This window comes from Hyperolius riggenbachi, chromosome 1, assembly GCF_040937935.1.
Source record: "Hyperolius riggenbachi isolate aHypRig1 chromosome 1, aHypRig1.pri, whole genome shotgun sequence".
Classification (NCBI taxonomy): domain Eukaryota; kingdom Metazoa; phylum Chordata; class Amphibia; order Anura; family Hyperoliidae; genus Hyperolius; species Hyperolius riggenbachi.
This window is the reverse complement of record NC_090646.1, coordinates 295,835,558-295,853,183: the sequence shown is the minus strand read 5'-3', so window position 1 is coordinate 295,853,183 and position 17,626 is coordinate 295,835,558. Positions and strand designations below refer to the sequence as shown.

Here is a 17,626-nt window from a genome sequence, read left to right as displayed (position 1 = left end):
TTCCCAGAAAAACCTGAGGAAAACAAACTTGGGAACAAAATCTGTCCCAAGGTTGGAGCACGTCTGCTCGCATACCTTATTCCATCCTTCAGGACTTTTGAAAGACCATCATTTGCCTGTAACACTGGGAGATATTTGGCAACTATATTGGTGACTTGTTTATATTCAGAGGAATAAGTAGTAACAAAAGTGGGCCTAGGGGATGCAGAATCGCGTGGCCTGGAAAGATTGATTAAATCTGCTCTAGATTTGTTCGCCACTCTAGTTCTGCCACGCCTAATACACCATCTCGGGTACCCTCTTGCCTCCAGTCGAGTTTCAACTATATCTAGCTCCTGCTCAAGGTTGCTTGCGTTTGAACAATTACGCTTAGCCCTTCTAAACTCGCCAACGGGTATCCCACGGATGGTGTGAGTAGGATGGCAACTGTCTGCCCTTAAAACTGTGTTTCCGCTACATGATTTCCTATATGTAGTAGTCAAAATCCTGTTCTGTTCATGATCACCTTTTAACACCAGGTCCAGATGGTGGTCTTGGATAGCACTGCATATAAGGATGAGGCCATTAGACAGTTGGAGGATAAGGACACTTATCTAATTTTGAAAGGTGATCCCACCATTGAATTTCAAACCAAATTGTTGAACCTTTTGTCATGCGGGGAGAGCATGGGTATCTTTGACCAGAGGCTAAGGCATTATCTGGGGGTGAAATCCCCTGTGGTGCAGATTTTTCATCTACCCAAAATCCATAAGCCAGGCTCTCCCCCGGAGGGCAGGCCCATAGTGGCTGGCATTGGGTCTCTGGGGGAGCGCCTGGGCTGCTGCCATCCTACCCACACCATCCGTGAGATACCCGTTGGCGAGTTTACAAGGGCTAAGCGTAATTGTTCAAACGCAAGCAACCTTGAGCAGGAGCTAGATATAGTTGAAACTCGACTGGAGGCAAGAGGGTACCCGAGATGGTGTATTAGGCGTGGCAGAACTAGAGTGGCGAACAAATCTAGAGCAGATTTAATCAATCTTTCCAGGCCACGCGATTCTGCATCCCCTAGGCCCACTTTTGTTACTACTTATTCCTCTGAATATAAACAAGTCACCAATATAGTTGCCAAATATCTCCCAGTGTTACAGGCAAATGATGGTCTTTCAAAAGTCCTGAAGGATGGAATAAGGTATGCGAGCAGACGTGCTCCAACCTTGGGACAGATTTTGTTCCCAAGTTTGTTTCCCTCAGGTTTTTCTGGGAAAACATGGCTTACTACGGTTGGATCATTTAGATGTGGGGTGTCTACCTGCAAATGTTGCAAAGTACATATCCGATCCAAAGTTGCTGTCTCTGCCTCTAATGGCCGAAGCTACCAAATAAAACAATTTATTAATTGTAGTACGAGTTATGTGGTGTACCTCATTTCCAGCAGTTATTGTTTGTTGCAGTACGTGGGGTGCACCACTAGGCCTTTAAGACAAAGAATAGCGGAGCACTACCTGGGAGCTAATTGGCAGACCCTCAGCATCACCAACGTAGCTAAACATTTTCGTGAAGTCCATCAGGGTGATATGACGGGCTTTTCCTTCTGTGGAATTGAGAGGGTTGTACCGTCCACAAGATGGGGTGATTTATATGAGAGACTATTGCGAAAAGAGGCCATGTGGATCTTTAATTTGGGCACCAGAGTTCCGCATGGCCTGAATGCAAGGTGGGATCTAGCTACGGTTACCTGAATATTTTGGTCTATGTGCACCATCCTTGACGGGGGCGTGGTTTGTTCCCCCTCTTCCCTTTCCTCTTTCCCTTCCCCCTCCCTTCTCCTTCCCTCCATCCTGGCCATCCTACCCTTGAATCACTTCCTACATATTGTAGTGCGTCTCTTTCCCTAAGCAATATTATTCAGGGTTTTGCTCCATTTGTGTTGCTTTTTATCTCATTTAACGTATGTACATTTTGTATTTTTAAACAGTATTTATGTTATATTGTATTTGTAGTGGAGGAGGACCTTGTTAGTACCTCCTCCTGCACTTTGACCACTCCCATGTTGGGGGGTGGACTTGGGGCAGGCATTTTTGTACTGCCATTATGATATATATAATATAGATATAGAGATAGATATAGATATGTATATATATATATATATATATATGTATGTATATATATAGAGAGAGAGAGAGAGAGAGAGACTATATCTGGAGAGGCTACACCACCACAAAGATAGACAGGCCTTGAGCCTGTACCGTCTGAGTGCCCACAACCTGGAGATAGAGACAGGACGACACAGACAGACATGGAAGCCCCGGGAGGAGAGACTGTGCAGGCAATGTGACCAGGGGGTCCTGGAGGATGAGGCCCACTTCCTGCTACACTGCAGCAAATATACACCGTTGAGGACCGCCCATTTCCAAAGACTCTCCGCCCACATTGCAGATTTCACCTCCACAGATGAGGAGAGGAAACTCTACATCATACTGGGGGAAGAGGAAGAAACTGTGCAAATAGCTGCCCGATATGTCACGGCCTGCCACCAACTGAGAGGAACATGATAACACATGGACTGTATAACCCCATACTCCCCTCCCCTATGGACTGTATGCCTATACCCCCCTCCCCTATGGACTATATACCCCATCCCCCCCATACCATCCCGTACATCCTCCTATGGACTGTATACCCATGTCCTTCCCTTATTCCCACAATCCCCCCCCCCCCCCGCCCCACATTAATGTTCTATTTTGCTTTGGCAATGCTAAATGTATTTGGTCCTGCCAATAAAGCTTTTTTGGATTTGGATTGAGAGAGAGAGAGAGAGAGAGAGAGAGAGAGAGAGATATCTATGAATAAGGACGGTTAGTCCGAAACAGGTCAGCTATCTAAAGCCTGCCGTGGATATTTTGGAAAGTCCACAATAAAGTTCTATACTTCACTGTCAAGTGCGGACCATCCTTCTTCTTCCGCTACTTGGGAGACAAGCTACAAGAGGGACAGGCATTGCAGCAGCTGCTGCTATGCTGCACAGGACCACCAGATCACTCTGCTGCAACCTCCTCATGATGGGTTAGAGCTCAATTCAATGTAGTGATAGTGTAGCTAGGTGGGGGGGCAGGGGTTTTAGTGTAGTGTAGCTGTTGTCTAATACGATTGACCGGAGCCCCATATCTGCTGGGTTCCACCGTGTAGGCCTGCCACTTTGCAGAAAAAGACCTCTACCTTTTCTATATCTGATATAGAAAAGGCCAGGGCCATTTTCTGCAAGGAGCAGATCTGTGTCTGTGTTCTCCCCAGAATTTTTTCCCAGCCGGGTGGCTTGAAAATGTAGCCGGGTGGCATGTAAAACTAGCTGGGTGGGGTGAGATGAGAGAATGCCGGACTGGTGCTTCTGTGCGCAACTCTGCTTACAGCATAGGAGGAGGTGAGCTGATAACAGCCGGGTGCTCAAAAAAACTAGCCGGGTGGAGCACCCGGCTAAAAGAGCCTGGGGAGAACACTGTGTACCTGAACCCAGCTGATACGGTGTGAATCTTATTAAACTAAACAATGGGCATGATTCACAAAGCGCTTTCACATGTTTTCCTCAGTTTTCACCTGATCTATGTTGCATTTTTAAGCTCCCAAAGAGCAAAAATATAGTGGGTATTAAAGTGAGAAAAGTAAGATTGTGCATGAAGAATGTGTAATAGAGGAAAAATCCCCTAATTTTCCTGCAGAGTACCTGCACGTCACTCTTTAGGGCAGACATACACTGGTCGATTGCCACCATATCGACCAACAGATCCCTATCTTATCACAGAAGGATCTAATGGCTTCCCATTACTGCACACAGATTTTGAATCTATTTCCGCTTGAAATCAATTCGCAACCTGTGGAGCTGCCGCCTGCTCGTCGGCGCGAGTCCCCGGTCCGTGCTGACGCGTTCTCCGGCTGGCCTGTCTCCTCTTCACTTCCTGTGATGCGCGGAAGTGCAAACAGTAGAGGGCGCTCTACTGTTTGAACTTCGGCAAGTCAGAGGAGGAGACAGAAAGTGAAAAGGAGGCAGGCCAGCCAGAGAAAGTGTCAGCACAGACTGGGGACTCATGCCGCTCACATGGTCTGGAGCGTTCTGCACAGTACACTCCAAGCCACGTGACTCGTACAGGCGCAGAAGATGCTGACTGGGCAAGGTTGGCATCTGCAACAGAGGGGATCCTGAGGCCCCAGAGCTGCGGCGAGGGACGGGCTTCCAGGGGCTGGAGGAAGCCCCAGGTAAGTAGATCTGGGGGCTTTTTTTTGGAGCTTGCACCTTCCCTTTAAGTGTCCCACTCTGTGACTGCACTGTCCTGTAAATTTTCCATTCTGTCAGATCGATTCTTTCAATCTATTTTGATTTCAAATGGATCAAATATCGATCGATCTGACATTTTGGGGAGTCAAGTCTGCAAAGTATAGAATAAGAAGAACTTTGAGGGTATGGCCACCTTTAAAACTAATTGTTATAATGTGAATTAACTGCTGATATCTGCCATTGTGAGTTGCCATGGTACGATTGCTGTGGATAACCTACAGAAGTCAAAACAAAATGTAAATTACCGTTTTGCAGTCTAAAGTGTCTTAAGTGATGTTTCATGCTTAATAACTCCCAGCCTGGCTACTCTTTGTAAAAGAATACAGGTATGCTGAATGGTTGCATTCTTTCTAGATTTTTGCTGTGTGTCTGTGTGTGCGTGTGTGTATCCACGCGCGCACACATATATAATATATATATGTGTGTGTGTATATATGTGTATATATTTTATTGTATATATTTTAGTACAGACCAAATGTTTGGACATACCTTCTCATTCAGAGTTTTGTTGACTATGAACATTGTAGATTCACACTGAAGGCATCCAAACTATGAATTAACACATGTGGAAGTATAGTACATAACCAAAAAGTGTGAAACAACTGACAATATGCCGTAGTCTAGGTTCTTCAAAGTAGCCACCTTTTTGCTTTGATTACTGCTTTGCACACTCTTGACATTATCTTGATGAGCTTTAACCACTTGCCGACCGCCTTAAGCCGATGGGCGTCGGCAAGGGCTGGGCCCAAACGACTGCAATACGCCCATCGGCGGCGGGCGTGGTTATGCGGTGACCGCGTCATTTGTGACGCGATCAGCCGCCAGCGACAGGCCCCGCCCCCTCGCGCTGTAACCCGCCGGCCGTTCAGAAGCGACGGCGGGTTACTAGCTGCCCGATCGCCGCATGACAAGTGTATAGTAGGCTTTGTAATGTATACAAAGCCTATTATACAGGCTGCCGCCTGCCCTGGTGGTCCCAGTCTGCACCCAAGCACACTGATCTCCCCCCCCCCCCCCTTCCCTTTGATCGCCCACAGCACCCCTAAGACCCCGCCCACCCCCCCCCCCCGACCACTGTTTGCACCCAATCACCCCCTTAATCACCCATCAATCACTCCCTAAACTGCCCCCTGCTCCCTCCTGATCACCCCCCCCCCCTGTGTACTGTATGTCTCTATCCCCCCCTGTAATAACCCACTGATCACCCATCAATCACACCCTATCACCACCTGTCATTGTTACCCATCAGATTAGACCCTAATCTGCCCCTTGCGGGCACCCAATCACTCGCCCACACGCTCAGATTGCTCTCAGACCCCCCCCCCCCCCCCTTATCAATTCGCTAGTGCATTATTTACATCTGTTCTTCCCTGTAATAACCCACTGATCACCTGTCAATCACCCCCTGTCACTGCCAGCCATCAATCAGCCCCTAACCTGCCCCTTGCGGGCAATCTGATCACCCACCCACACCATCAGATCGCCTGCAGACCCGCCGTCAGATCACCTCCCAAGTGCATTGTTTACATCTGTTCTCTCCTCTAAACACCTACTAATTACCCATCAATCACCCCATGTCACTGCTACCCATTAGATTAGATCCCTATCTGCCCCTAGGGCACCCAATCACCCACCCACACCCTCAGAACGACCTCAGACCCCTCCCCAGACCTCCCCAACCCTCCCCCGTGTTCTGTATACATCTATTCTCCCCTGTCAATCACCTGTTATTCACCACCTGTCACTGCCACTTATCAGATCAGACCCTAACCTGCCTCATACGGGCATCTGATCACCCTCCCACACCATCAGATTGCCCCAGACCTACCCTCAGATCACCTCCAAAGTGCATTGTTTACATCTGTTCTGCCGTCTAATCACCCACTGATCATCCATCAATCAGCCCGTCACTGCTACCCATCAGATTAGACCCCTATCTGCCCCTAGGCCACCCAATCACCCACCCACACCCTCAGAACGCCCTCAGACCCCAACCGTGATCACCTCGCCAGTGCATTGCTTGCATCTATTCCCTCCACTAATCGCACCTTGAGACACCCATCAATCACCTCCTGTCATCACCTGTCACCCCCTAGCACACCTACCTATCAGATCAGGCCCTAATTTGCCACGTGTGGACTCCTGATCACTCGGCCAAACCCTCAGATCCCCCTCAGACCCCCTTCCGATCACCTCCCCAGTGCATTGATTGCATCTATTTTCCCCTCTAACCACCCCCTGAGACACCCATCAATCACCTCCTGTCACCCCCCTAGCACTCCTATCCATCAGATCAGGCCAAATACAACCTGTCATCTAAGAGGCCACCCTGCTTATGACCGATTCCACAAAATTTGCCCTCTCATAGACCACCTGTCATCAAAATTTGCAGATGCTTATACCCCGGAACAGTCATTTTGAGACATTTGGTTTCCAGACTACTCACGGTTTTGGGCCTATAAAAATTCCAGGGCAGTAGAGGAACCCCACAAGGGACCCCATTTTAGAAAAGACACCCCAAGGTATTCTGTTAGGTGTATGACGAGTGCATAGAAGATTTTATTTTTTTGTCAAGTTAGTGGAAATTGATCTTTGTTTTTTTCACAAAGTGTCATTTTTCACTAACTTGTGACAAAAAATAAAATCTTCTATGAACTCACCATACTCCTAACGGAATACCTTGGGGTGTCTTCTTTCTAAAATGGGGTCACTTGTGGGGTTCCTATACTGCCCTGGCATTTTAGGGGCCCTAAACCGTGAGGAGTAGTCTAGAAAACAAATGCCTCAAAATAACCTGTAAATGGGACGTTGGGCCCCTTAGCGCACCTAGGCTGCAAAAAAGTGTCACACTTGGTATCGCCGTACTCAGAAGTAGTATAATGTGTTTTGGGGTGTATTTTTACACATACCCATGCTGGGTGGGAGAAATCTCTCTGTAAATGGACAATTGTGTGTGTAAAAAAAAAAAAAAAAAAAAAAAAAAAAAAAAAAAACCAAAAAATTGTCATTTACAGAGATTTCTCCCACCCAGCATGGGTATGTGTAAAAATACACCCCAAAACACATTATACTACTTCTCCTGAGTACGGCAATACCACATGTGGCACTTTTTTGCAGCCTAACTGCACTAAGGGGCCCAAAGTCCAATGAGCATCTTTAGGCTTTACAGGGGTGCTTACAATTAGGCACCCCCCAAAATGCCAGGACAGTGAACACACCCCACAAATGAGCCCATTTTGGAAAGTAGACACTTCAAGGTATTCAGAGAGGAGCATAGTGAGTCCGTGGTAGATTTCATTTTTTTTTCTTGGTCACAAAGTGTCATTTTCCGCTAACTTGTGACAAAAAATAAAAACTTCTATGAACTCACCATGCCTCTCAGTGAATACTTTGGGATGTCTTCTTTCCAAAATGGGGTCATTTTCGGGGGTATTTATACTATCCTGGAATTTTAGCACCTCATGAAACATGACAGGTGCTCAGAAAAGTCAGAGATGCTTCAAAATGGGAAAATTCACTTTTGGCACCATAGTTTCTAAACGCTATAACTTTTACCCAATCCAATAAATATACACTAAATGGTGTTTTTTTTTTTTTTTTATATCAAAGACATGTAGCAGAATAAATTTCGCGCTCAAATGTTTTTTTTCTATAAAATTCATGTCTTTTTTGATGAATATAATAAAAACTAAAACTCGCAGCAGCGATCAAATAGCACCAAAAGAAAGCTGTATTAGTGACAAGAAAAGGAGGTAAAATTTAATTTAGGTGGTAGGTTGTATGACAGAGCAATAAACCGTGAAAGCTGCAGTGGTCTGAATGGAGAAAAAGGCTCTGGTCCTTAAAGGGGAACTTCAGCCTAAACAAACATACTGTCATTAAGTTACATTAGTTATATTAATTAGAATAAATAGGTAATATAATTTTTTACCCACCCTGTTTTAAAAGAACAGGCAAATGTTTGTGATTCATGGGGGCTGCCATCTTTTTGGTTGAAAGGAGGTGACAAGCAGCAGGAGACACAGTTCCAACTGTCCTTTGTCCTGATAACCCCTCCCAGCTGCATGCGCTAGGCTTCAAATGTCAAATTCAAAATGTAAAAAAAAAATTTGCACTAAAACAGCAGAACGAGAACATCAGAAATCCCATCATGCTTTGCACAGCATCAGGGGAAAAATGCCCGGGCAGTTTTCTTCTGTGCAGCTAAAAATGAGGCTTGTATAAGAGAAATAAATTTCTGATGCTGTGAAACTGTTAAAGAAACACCAAGCCTTTTCAGTGCTGCTGAGTCGAATTTTAGTCTGGAGGTTCACTTTAAGGGGCGAAAAGACTGCGGTCCTCAAGTGGTTAAGAGGTACTTTGAAGAACTTAGAATATGACATTTTCAGTTTCACACTTTTTGGTTATGTACTATACTTCCAGATGTGTTAATTCATAGTTTGGATGCCTTCAGTGTGAATCTACAATAGTCATGAAAATAAATAAAACTCTTAGAGTGTGTCCATGTACCAGATAGATAGAGATTTATGGCTGGTGCACACCGAGCGGGTTTTTCGGCGTTTTTGCAGCCGCTTGCGGCTGCGGATACGCTTGGTCAATGTATCTCAATGGGGTGGTTCACACCAGAGCGGGGGCCGTTTTGCTGAAACGCATACTCCCGGGGTGAGGCATTTTTTGGATTGCGGAGGCGTTTCTGCCTCCAATGTAAAGTATAGGAAAAACGGCAGATCAGAGCGGATTTGCAGGCGTTTTTGTTACAGAAGCTGTTCAGTAACAGCTTTACTGTAACAATATATGAAATCTACTACACCAAAAACTCTTCCCTAAACCGCAAAATGCTAGGTGAAACGCTACAGAAAAATAAGAAAAAGCGTTTCAAAATCTGCTAGCATTTTGCGGATCTGCTAGCGGATTTTGGTGTGCCCCAGGCCAGAGAGAGAGAGAGAGAGAGAGAGAGATATATAGCTCTAGCTTCCAGAAATCTTCAGTGACACTTTTCTCTCAGCACTCTGCTGACAGACGGCACGGCCCATCTCAGAGCAGCCTGCAGCCTAGTGGTCGGCCTTGGCCCGGGGGTTGGGGACCCATGCTATAAGACACTATAAGAATACCTGATAAGACAAAAGATTAATCCCAGCGTGATTGTGAAATTATAGATTTCAACTAAAACTGTGGAATGGGATTCATGACTCCTTATGTTACATGATTGCCTTGGCTTTATGATCTTCAGAAACCTGCTGGATTTCATGTGTGCTGGCATGAACTCACTGGCTCCAGCCTGCTGATCACCTGACCTCTAACTGCTAAACCGTGACCAGCACAACTGCCATCTACGTGTTTACTATTTACCTGCATCAGTGTTTTACTTCGGTTAACATCTGGAAATATGCCTGAAGAAGGGGACTAGATCCCAGAAAGCTAGCATAATTTCACTGTATCAGTTAGCCATTAAAAGGTATTACTTTTACAAGACTTTTTTTTTTTTTTTTTTTCTAACTACATAATTTGTTTGGCTAACACTGTACCGAAAATTTTTTACAACTTAAGTATACTTGAGGTCAAGTTGTCAATGTGATAGTAGTGGATGATTGGTGTCAGGACACCTTCTGGGGAAAAGACCCAGGAAACAAAAAACACAGGAGCCCCATAGTGTAATATGTTTAGTCAAAATTGTCAATGTAGAAGATAAGAATCTACTCACAAGAGTGGGTTGCAAGGGGGCAACCGACCACAGGAAGCAGGTGGAGACAATTGGCAACAACAACAAAGAGTGACCGCCACTCAACGAACTATAAAAATACAAATCTTTATTGGTCAATAACTCATCCAATTCCCAGCTATTCCCCAAACTTCAAAAACCTCCCCCCCATAAAAACTGCATCGGTAACTCTTTCAGGAGCGCTCCTAACCTCACATCCATCACCAGTTACACCACAAACACGCAATCTAGATCGGCCGATCCTATAACTGACATCCTGTGGAAACTATGAGGTGCAAAGGAATGTCCACTTCCACTGGGCTATAAACACCAACTCGTCTGGTACCTCGATCTTCAGCAGATCACCAAGAACCCAAAGTACAACTTCATTAGCAAAACAAAGTCCGCTTCTTTAAACTGTCTTCGTGGTCGGATTCTGCCTTGATTAGAAGCCGGCGGCTGAATGATCAACCCAGCCCTGCCCGGCCAACATTAGACAATACAGTCATTCAAAACAGGTGCTCCTCTTCAAAGACGGCTACTAAGCGTAACATAAGCTTTTACCTTTATGCTTCAATGTGAGGAATTGTTCATGGATATGTTGCGGCGTCCCGCAACACCAGGTACCCGGTATGTGCTGCCCTGCGGGCGGACATTAGACTTGCGGTATCCGTGAGGTAAAGGAGCGTCCCATCAACCTTTTGCAGTAAGCCACGCCCACATACGCGTTACGCCCACATCACGTGGGCTTCTTCAGTGTGATGACGCTGTGGATCTAATCAAGGCAGAATCCGACCACGAAGACAGTTTAAAGAAGCGGACTTTGTTTTGCTAATGAAGTTGTACTTTGAGTTCTTGGTGATCTGCTGAAGATCGAGGTACCAGACGAGTTGGTGTTTATAGCCCAGTGGAAGTGGACATTCCTTTGCACCTCATAGTTTCCACAGGATGTCCGTTATAAGATCGGCCGATCTAGATTGCGTGTTTGTGGTGTAACTGGTGATGGATGTGAGGTTAGGAGCGCTCCTGAAAGAGTTACCGATGCAGTTTTTATGGGGGGGAGGTTTTTGAAGTTTGGGGAATAGCTGGGAATTGGATGAGTTATTGACCAATAAAGATTTGTATTTTTATAGTTCGTTGAGTGGCGGTCACTCTTTGTTGTTGTTGCTGATTATGGTTGGTGACCTGCCTTCCCCTTAATTGGGTGAACTTACCTATAAGGACCTGTGCACCAGATTACACAATTTTTTGCAGGTGGAGACAATTAACCCGACTCCACTCCGGGAGGTCACTAAGGACCTGGATGCGGTCACTCTCCTTGGAAAAAAGAAGGGAGGCAGATGTCCACTGTGGTGTAAACCACATATGTTCTGCCTCCACCCCTCACATGGGTATCGTATGAGGGTTAGGGATGCACTAAATGGTTTAAAGAGGCGCCCTGGTGGTATATAAAAGTGTTTTAAAAGCAGTTTAAAACAGAGAAAGGTTTGAGGTTTCTTACCTCAAGGATGACAAATCTTTGTAGGGACAAAAGATTTTATTGGTAGCACAGGCAACGCGTTTCATGGGTCTGAGCCCGCTTCCTCAGGCCAATAGCAGTGCCAGGCCAATTGTAATAGAAGCTCCCTTAGCTTGCTATTTCAATTGGCCTGGCACTGCTATTGGCCTGAGGAAGCGGGCTCAGACCAGTGAAACGCGTTGCCTGTGCTACCAATAAAATCTTTTGTCCCTACAAAGATTTGTCGTCCTTGAGGTAAGAAACCTCAAACCTTTCTCTGTTTTAAACGCTTTTATATACCACCAGGGCGCCTCTTTAAACCATTTTGTCAATGTGATATAGAATCTACTGAAAATCTTATCACACCACTAGTGTTATACTGTGTGCTGTTATACAGTCATTGTTGTGCTTCACTTGGGGCAACAGGTTTTCCACAGATTTGATCAGTGATAAAAATTGACCAGAAGAAAATTCAGTTGTCGGAAGGTCAGCTTAAGTTTTTGGGCAAAAGGGTAGATTGATAGTCTGGTTTGACTAGAATGGGCTGTTTCCCCAGGCCTGGTATCTCATGCTTGTCTGAAGATTTTTCAGCTAGGCACAGTGTTGAATAGGCAGAGGCAGAAATAATGCTGATCATTTCTGGTGACAAGTCCTCTATCCAGGGCTGTGGAGTTGGAGCAATTTTGGGTACCTGGAGTCTGAGTTGGCATCTGAGTCCATTTCATAAACTGAGGAGTCTGATGATTTTGCACCGACTCCACAGCCCTGGATCTATCTATACATAGCTTAAAGGGATACTGTAGGGGTCGGAGGAAAATGAGTTGAACTTTCCCGGGGCTTCTAATGGTCCTCCGCAGACATCCTGTGCCTACACAGCCACTCACTGATGCTCTGGCCCCGCCTCCAGTTCACTTCTGTAATTTTAGACTTTAAAGTCTGAAAACCACTGCGCCTGCGTTGCCGTGTCCTCGCTCCCGCTGATGTCACCAGGAGTGTACTGAGCAGTCCCAGTACGGTCTGCGCCTGCGTAGTACACTCCTGGTGACGTCAGCGGTAGCGAGGACACGGCAATGCAGGCACAGTGGTTTTCAGATTTTAAAGTCTGAAATTACAGAAGTGAACTGGAGGCGGGGCCAGAGCATCGGTGAGTGGCTGCGTGGGCACAGGATGTCTGCGGGGGACCATTAGAAGCCCCAGGTAAGTTCAACTCATTTTCCCCTGACACCGTACAGTATTCCTTTAAAGCAAACCTTAAGTGAAAAAAAACACAGCTTATAAGATGATTGATTGTATGCGTTTTACTAAAGGTAAATTTAGTATTATTGTTATGTGGAGTTTAAGTGCTTTGCTTTAGACTTCTTTCTAGAGAGCAATAATAACTGCCTTGCTGAACTGAAACTCAATAAGTAATGACCCTTTAAGCTTTCGAGCACTAAAACCTTTTCAGAAGCCGCCTCTCACTCAAACATAGCTGTGATGGCTTCTATTTACTTTTCAGGAAACTTAGTTTGACATGCTGATTTACATAAAAAACTCCAGTTTAATGCACGCTGTACTGGAAAACAGAAAAGGACTTCAGACAATTTCTTAGGGTTAACACCACATGTACCTATGAGTATTTCGTCATGTCACTTCAGGTACGCTTTAAAGAGAATCTGTACTCTAAAATTCTTACAATAAAAAGCATACCATTCTCTTCAGTATGTTCTCCTGGGCCCCTCTGTGCTGTTTCTGCCACTCCCTGCTGCAATCCTGGCTTGTAATTAACAGTTTTAGGCAGTGTTTACAAACAAAAGACTTGGCTTCTAACCAGAGTATCATAGGCTGAGAACTAGCTTACTGTGTGACTCATGCAGAGCTTGGAGAGGGTGTGTAAAGCTTCTGCCAATGACAAGCGGTGCTGCACATTCCACACATTCCAGCCTGATCCCGACAGAGCCGACAGAGGAAAGAAGATAAGATTTATTACAGAGACAGTGCAACTAGAAAAGGTTGCAGTAAGACAGACCACATTAGAACAGGTATAGAAACTTATAGGATAGACGAAATAAGGCTCAAAATTTTGTTGCAGAGTCTCTATAAGGCAAGGCTAGAAGTAAGAGATAAGCAGAGATGGTCAGTGAGATACTAATTTTTGCTTGCATACAAATTATATGCAGCTTGGAAATTGGCCGGAGATGCACTTCAATGTTGATTTTATTAAGCCCTATTCTAAGCTGCATGTAGTTTAAAGAGCACTAGAGTTCTCTTTAAAGTACACCTAACCTGGGACAAGGCCACCTAAGAAAAGCACAGAGGTATGTTCATGCTTGATCCCATAGTTCTGTGCATTGTCTGTTCCTCTCGTCGTCATTCCTGCCAGTCTCGGTAATCACTCACTAAAGTCAAATTATCAAATGGGCAGAGGCTGGCTTGTGGTGATCCCTCCTCTTTCCCACCTCTTTCCCACCCCAATTACGCCCCTTAAAGGTAGGAATGGAAGCACTATAAGAGGGAACGTTGCCGCAAACCTGCCCTTTCCTGTCTAAAAATTAGACTTTAACCAAAAGTCAATTTTTTCTAGGAGTGATTACGAGGTACGAAGTGAGGAACTAACGCACGCTCAGTGGTGTGTAGCTCCAGCATGAACATAACTCAGTGCGTACCTTGAGTAGCTTTGCCTTGGGTAAGGTATCCTTTCAAAGTAGTAGTCCCTTTACTGCTGCTGGTCCTCTGCTCCCAGTGAATGGCAGGTTCTTGTATGCATAACACAAATGTCTGACTCCCTCCCCCATCATTAGCTTTTCTGTCAAGATGGAGGGATTTGTATTTTTTTTTTTTTTTTTTTTTTTTTTTTAGGAAGACAAGGGGGCTTTACCACAGTTTATACTGTGGAAATGTATATTTATTTAAAACGTTGTGTGGTTATCTGTTTAGTGAAACTGATGTCCTATAACTGTGTCCTTGTCTTGCCAATTTTTCTTAACTGACAAGTGTTTTGTTTGTTTAACTTCCAGACAAGCCTGCCATAGCGCCTCCTGTATTTGTGTTTCAAAAGGACAAGACCCAGAAGGTAAGCGAAAAAGATGCACAGATGTGTTTTACGGTGTTGTGCTGCATAATTTTGCCTTCCACAAAAACAAATTTTAGGTTTAGCTTCTATAGTCATGCTGCTATTTCCTAACCTCCTTGGTGGTAGACCCAAGCCAGGCTCGGGGTGAAAAAAAAATATATGCCAAGCCTGTCCTGGGGTTTCTGCTGGGAGGGGAGAAAAGTGTAGGGGCTTCTGCGGACTATCTACGGTTTGATTTTCTTTTATTTTTTCCCCTTGCTTGTAGGACCTAAAAGCTCATGGAAAAATTGCACTGCTTTTACACCCTAAAATCCAGAAATATTCAAATATTCATACCGCCAAGAAAGTTAAACGGATATTGAGCACCTTTTAAAAAAAAAAAAAAAAAAAAAAAAAATTTTGTACTGGGGCTTCCTCCAGCCCACCGTAGGCCGCGTGGTTCCCTGGCATCCTCCTGGCTCCTCTACCGGTCCCACTGGTGGCTCTGTTAATCAGCAACTTCCGCCTGGAGTTGCAAGTACGAGTCCCCGTCGCACATGCTATGCGTAGTTACAACGGCCGGCGTGAGAGTCTTGCGCATGTGCAATTCTCTAACTCTGAACCGCACATGCACAATACTCTCATGCCGACTGGCGTGATCATGCGTAGCATGCATGACTGGGTTTCATACTGGTGGCTTCTGGCGGAAGTCACCGATTTTAACAAAGCTGCCTTCGGGACCGGGAGAGGAGACAGGAGGATGCTGGGGGACCTTGCGGTGGGCGGGAAGGAAGCCCCAGGTAAGTACAAATTGTTTTTTAAAGGTGCTAATATCCCTTTTATATCTCTAGGGAATCAGAGTAGTGAGGTCTAGCTGCCAGCGCTCCAATGTATAATCTTTGTGGCTTTTGAAAAGATAAGGTAGAAGTCATGATTTTTCAAATAGACTTCCATGGGACTGTCTACTGGTGGTGCACATTGATCTGTATGTACTATCTGAATTGCAACTATAAAATTTTTCAAGTAGATCTTGCAGAATTCGCATACCGCTATGCGATTAACATACAATGTATTTAATAGGAAATTCGCATGCGTTTTTGTATGCAAATTTTACCATGAATTTTACCGCGAATTCGTGGGCGTTTTTGCATAAAATCAATGTAAAAGCACACAGGCACTGACATGGTTAAATTCGCATAATTACTAATATATGCAAAGACGCCTGCAAATTCGTTTTGTGGTTTCCGCGACTAATTCGCACCGCACAAGTGGAAACGGGCCCTTAGGGATGCAGATATCATATTGTGCCTGTACATTAAAAATTGCTCTTCTGTAGCCCTGAACAGATATTCGATGCGACCCAAAATTATACTTTGTAACCAGACTAGGTGACTGTCATATCTGTACTGTACATGTTTTCCATTATCTGCATCCAGCCCACCTTGGGTAAACTGTGGTCAGCTGTTATAGATTTAATTAATTTTAAAGCATAAAGATGGCCACGAACAGTCCAATTTCTAGCGAAAAATCGTTCGAGCGAGCAGAAATTCTGATTGGATAGGTTGTAAATAATCTCCATTGGTGGACACAATCAATTATGAACGAGTGAAAAAAATGTCGTCCGAGTGAATTTTCGTCTAACCAAAATTTTGATTTCCTTGTTGGTTGTGATAGATGGGAAGCAAAGATTGGTTCGTTGGTGGTGTAGTGAACGATGTATTACAATATGTCACTTCCGATCAGAATTTCTGATCACTCAAACGATTTTTCGCTAGAAATTGGACAGTTAGTGGCCAGCTTTAGTGTTCCTTCTTATGCTACGTACACACATGCGACAACGATCGTTCGTTAAGAACGACGAACGAACTTTTAATTGATGAAAGAACGACCTAAGTAAAGGTAGTTTTAAAATGTGTGTAACGATCTGATCGTTAGAACGAACGTTACATCACAGAAAGCAACTATTGCGCCTGCGCATAAAAATGAGAAGTTCCATGGAGAAATAGTGAAATGCGCATGTCAAGCCTAGTACGAACGATCGTTTCCAACGATGTACTACTTTTGCAAACGATCGTCGTTGGTTAAAATCCGCCGAGACAGAACTTTCTTTTGTAGCGATTTGGCTCGTTCGTCGTTTGCCTTAATAGTCGGTGGTTCGTTTTTTGTAACGATCGTCGTTGGTAAAGATCGGGGAACGATCGTTACAAACGACTATAGTCGCATGTGTGTACGCACCTTTAGAGTTGACTATAAATCATGCATTTTGTTATCCTTTCCTGCATTTGTTATGGCAAAGTAGTACAGAGAAAAATCAAAAGTAATTACCAACTATAAATAACCTTGCTGGCTGCAACCAGGGGGTTCCTGAGAGGGCTGTGACACGAGCAAAACTCTGTCAAATAAAATTTCTTTTTCTTTCAATTATAGAGCAGTCAGTTTGCATATGTGTGCTGATAGCTGAACATTTTGATGCACCAACCGCTGGTAATATTGGCGTGTGCAGTTATGCTACTTGCATAAAGTGCATTATCTTGGCAACACGCATGTTATTTATGTACCATTGGTCATGCTAAGTGTAACGGGCAGTACACTGGTGGTGGTAGTAACCGTAATATTGCCTTTTCGTGCCTATATGCGACGTTACTAGTGTTGTGAGGCATCAACCCCTAGTTTCTATATCGGCGCTCAGCAGTAGTGTCACTGTTCAGTACTGCTGTGTGAAAGCGAGAAGGTCAACAAGAACAGTTGTGGAGCTGCAACAAGGCTTAAAAACGTGTAAAAATATTTCCTAATAAGTATACAGGGAGTGCAGAATTATTAGGCAAATGAGTATTTTGACCACACCATCCTCTTTATGCATGTTGTCTTAAGGTGCGTACACACGTCAGATAAAAGTCTTTGGAAAATAAAAGATCACAGACCAATTTTACCCCTTTCATGTAGTATGAGAGCCATAACTACACAGTCTATTCTATGGAGCTAAACTCCCCATCAGATAAAAATCTTTGCAAGATGCTGCACACAAAGACCGCTGTACACATGCAACAGATCAGTATCTGCAAAAGATCTTTTCCTGCTAAAGATCCATTC

The 17,626-nt window shown here is 44.6% G+C and overlaps 1 protein-coding gene across 2 annotated transcripts in view; it reads left to right on the top strand.

Annotated features, from left to right (window-relative positions):
* RANBP3 (RAN binding protein 3) overlaps nucleotides 1-17,626 on the top strand; it is a 139,726-nt gene that overhangs the window by 45,985 nt on the left and 76,115 nt on the right. For both annotated transcript variants that reach the window (XM_068233744.1, XM_068233743.1), the window contains exon 2: nucleotides 14,502-14,557. In XM_068233744.1, the coding sequence (XP_068089845.1) occupies nucleotides 14,502-14,557 (56 nt within the window). The remainder of the gene's footprint in view (nucleotides 1-14,501; nucleotides 14,558-17,626) is intronic.